General features: G+C 37.3%; 1 protein-coding gene across 2 annotated transcripts; it reads left to right on the forward strand.

Annotated features, from left to right (window-relative positions):
• The first annotated feature begins 1,596 nt into the window (after positions 1 to 1,596).
• Positions 1,597 to 2,712, forward strand: mRpL43 (mitochondrial ribosomal protein L43). 2 transcript variants are annotated; one of them, XM_067777834.1, is made up of 3 exons: positions 1,597 to 1,848; positions 2,142 to 2,248; positions 2,312 to 2,712. In XM_067777834.1, exons 1-3 carry the CDS (start codon positions 1,712 to 1,714, stop codon positions 2,647 to 2,649), a joined length of 582 nt encoding a protein of 193 aa, XP_067633935.1. In that variant the 5' UTR covers positions 1,597 to 1,711; the 3' UTR covers positions 2,650 to 2,712. The 2 variants fall into 2 exon arrangements, with proteins under 2 accessions (XP_067633935.1, XP_067633936.1); XM_067777835.1 differs by lacking the exon at positions 1,597 to 1,848 and adding an exon at positions 1,952 to 1,979 and having other exon boundaries at positions 2,114 to 2,248.
• The last annotated feature ends 318 nt before the right edge of the window (positions 2,713 to 3,030 follow it).

Raw genomic sequence — 3,030 nt, forward strand, 5'->3', positions numbered from 1 at the left:
CCAAAGACTTGCTTGTGTTTTTCCGCTTCATACGGCTGGGTTCTCAGGTGCCGTATTTCCTCAAAATGCTTACGGAGATGACTCCTTCGGCCCCTAGCAACTCTGTTCGATCGTCATCGTGTCGTGATCACTGTCGTTAAAAAACGAGTAATGATCGGTTGATGGTGGTCCGCAAACGCATTGCAAAGGAGAATTGTTAGCGTACTCCAACATGAAGAAAATGGAACACGTAATCCAACAATTTTTGCAGGGCAATTAAAAATTCCATGTATTGTTTTTGTATCTCGATGGACTAATGTCAAAGTCGTACAGCAGCGGATGTGAAGTGTCAAATCATATTAAAAAAGTACCAATCAGCTGATTTCCGGCGGTCATCTCTTCCTTGTTTCGCCATATGCCAAGTGTCAGGCTTGAAACGGCTGATGAATTCATTGTTTACTATATTTATTTATTTATTTATTAAAAGTCGACGCAAACACAAAGCGGTCGACTAATTTTTGTAATAGACAGATATATATGTACAATACAGAGCCATTCTTAAAATTAAAAATTCAAAAAAGGTACATGGAAAATTTGTATGTTATAAACATTTGACATCGCATTGTATAAGAAAAATAAAATTAAAATATCAGGCTAAACATAAGAGTATAGCAGTATGTAAAGCAGCAAACGAACATTCAAAGCCAATGCAGTTATACAAATCATTGTACCGCGAGCACCAAAGGCGCAGGGGACTGTTTCTAGCAAAATTTTGCCGGCAGAGAGGTAAATGAAAAGGCACAAAATGTCTGGACGCCCTAGCAGGAACCGCAAAATTTAGTTGACTGATTAGGTCAGGGCAGTCAATCACACCAATGATGAGCTTGTGAATGAACATAACGCCAAGTAATACTCTACGATTCTCTAGAGATGGCAAATTAATTAGAAGAAGTCTATTCCTGTATGGTGGAAGATGAGTACTTGATTCCCAGTTGAGACCTCGTAATGCAAAAATTAAAAACCGTCTCTGGACCGACTCAATCCGATCAACATGGATTTGATAGATCGGAGACCAGACACATGAACAGTACTCGAGAATAGGACGTACCAGCGAGGTATAAAGGATCTTTGTGAAATAAGGGTCATCAAACTCTTTAGCCCAACGTTTGATAAAACCTAATACACCAGTTGCTTTGTTTATAGCGGTTGAAATATGTGTGGGAAAACTTAATTTCGGATCAAAAATAACTCCTAGATCAGTTACAATAGATATCCGCTCCAAGGGGTCGCCGTTAAGTGTATAAGATGATATATAGTTTGGCAGCTTAAATAGAGGTTATGTTGCGAATAGAGTGGAAGGCAGTCGAATATCATATAATGAAGGAATGGTGTTCGGAGTTTTTTCAAAGTTAAAAAAAAAAAATGATAAAAGCTTTAATATAAATAAAACTATTGTTTTAATAACAACAAAAACGCCTTATATATTCTATATACATAAATTCGTAATGATTATCTCACTTTAAAATTTGAGTTAAATAATCTAGTTTTTTTTTTGAAACTGAGTCGAGAACTGTGCGTGTGAATGTGCGAATTTTCACCGATCAGCTGTTAGTTGCGCTACTTGGTAAAATTTACAATGGATGAATTCGTCTTGATTAATGGAAATTCAGTTGTTTTGCTTGCTTATTGTTGCACATTTGTGAAATTACGTCCAATTAAATAGAAAGTCAAAATGTCAAACAGCCATATCTTTCTTAAATCTGGATTTCCACGTTCGCCATTGCAGAATGGCTTAGGTCGCTATGTGTGCCAATTACAACGTGTTACTTTAAAGTTCTGTAAGAGCCACGGGGCTAGTCGGGGTATGAGGTAACTAATGGCTGATTATAATGTATTGCTTTTACCTACCTTATTAGGTAAAATTTACCATTAGTGCACCACGCTTTGAGAAAAATATAAATAAGAGTTAGCAGAAGAATCCTCCTAGATGCCACAACTAAGTTTGTTATCTTTCCAAAGTTTCTTGTTATTGCAAAAAAATAAATATATATATGTATAAATTATTTATTTATTAATATTTTATCGGAAATGGCGCACTAATGGAACACCCATCCCCTTTCTTATGCTGCTATAGCTCTTAACAAACATATTTTTTACTATAGAGAATTCATTGAGAATCACCTTATTGACTTTGCCAAAGAAAATCCCGGCATAGTAGTGTATGTAAAACCGCGCCGCCACCGTGGTCCTGTACTGGTCGGGGAATATCGTAAGTATGAAATTAAAAGAGCGCATAAAGCATCTGCAACAAGGCATTTCTTCATCATTTTAGTAAATGGTGATCGGGAATGGTTGAATTGTCATAATGCTAGCATGGATGACATAAACAAGTGGTTGGAATTACTAAAGACCCAGAATGGTAGTTCAAGCGCGTTGCGTTTACGAAAAATGTGGCATACTGATGTACCATCAATTCAGGGACCTTGGACACCTTTTACATTGCGTACCCCCGAAACAAACTTGGAAATGTTCCCCAATGCGTCCGCGTCACGACCGCTTGATATCGAGCAAACGGCAACTGAAAAGCTTATTGAGTTGTTTAAAAAACAGCGGCTGGAGGATGATGGTAAAGTAAGCGACAAAGTTTTGGAAGGAAAACGTGCCGAATAATTTCAAGTGTTACAGAAATTAGTTTTAAATAAAAAATTTTGAAGAAAAATTTGAAAACCACAATCAATTTTTTAATATAAAACTTTCACTTAGTGGAAGATTGCCCCATATCGAGTGTCGGGTTTTTTCATATTTCATATCATTGTTGTAATTGTACTGATATAGACAATTCAAGAAGGTTGTACTGATACGGACAATTCATGAAGGTTTTGGACAGTGTTACCGATGGGGAAGAATGTCTTTGTCGGATATAGAGCTGATAGCCACAGCAGAGCTCTTCTTTATTAGATTTAACATTAATTCTAAGCCTAAATTTATAATAGATCTAGTCAGGCCCGTCTACAGGGGGGGGGGTGGGGGGGGGGGGGGGGGGGGAGGGAT

Source organism: Eurosta solidaginis, chromosome 3 (genome assembly GCF_040869045.1).
Source record: "Eurosta solidaginis isolate ZX-2024a chromosome 3, ASM4086904v1, whole genome shotgun sequence".
NCBI classification, from domain to species: Eukaryota; Metazoa; Arthropoda; class Insecta; order Diptera; family Tephritidae; genus Eurosta; species Eurosta solidaginis.

Bases quoted from the DNA above. Each gene is read 5' to 3' on its own strand.
- mRpL43 (XM_067777834.1), top strand. From the start codon at position 1,712: ATGTCAAACAGCCATATCTTTCTTAAATCTGGATTTCCACGTTCGCCA. The intron at 1,849-2,141 runs GTAACTAATGGC...TTTTTACTATAG, and splicing joins GGGGCTAGTCGGGGTATGAG to AGAATTCATTGAGAATCACC. The intron at 2,249-2,311 runs GTAAGTATGAAA...TCATCATTTTAG, and splicing joins TGTACTGGTCGGGGAATATC to TAAATGGTGATCGGGAATGG.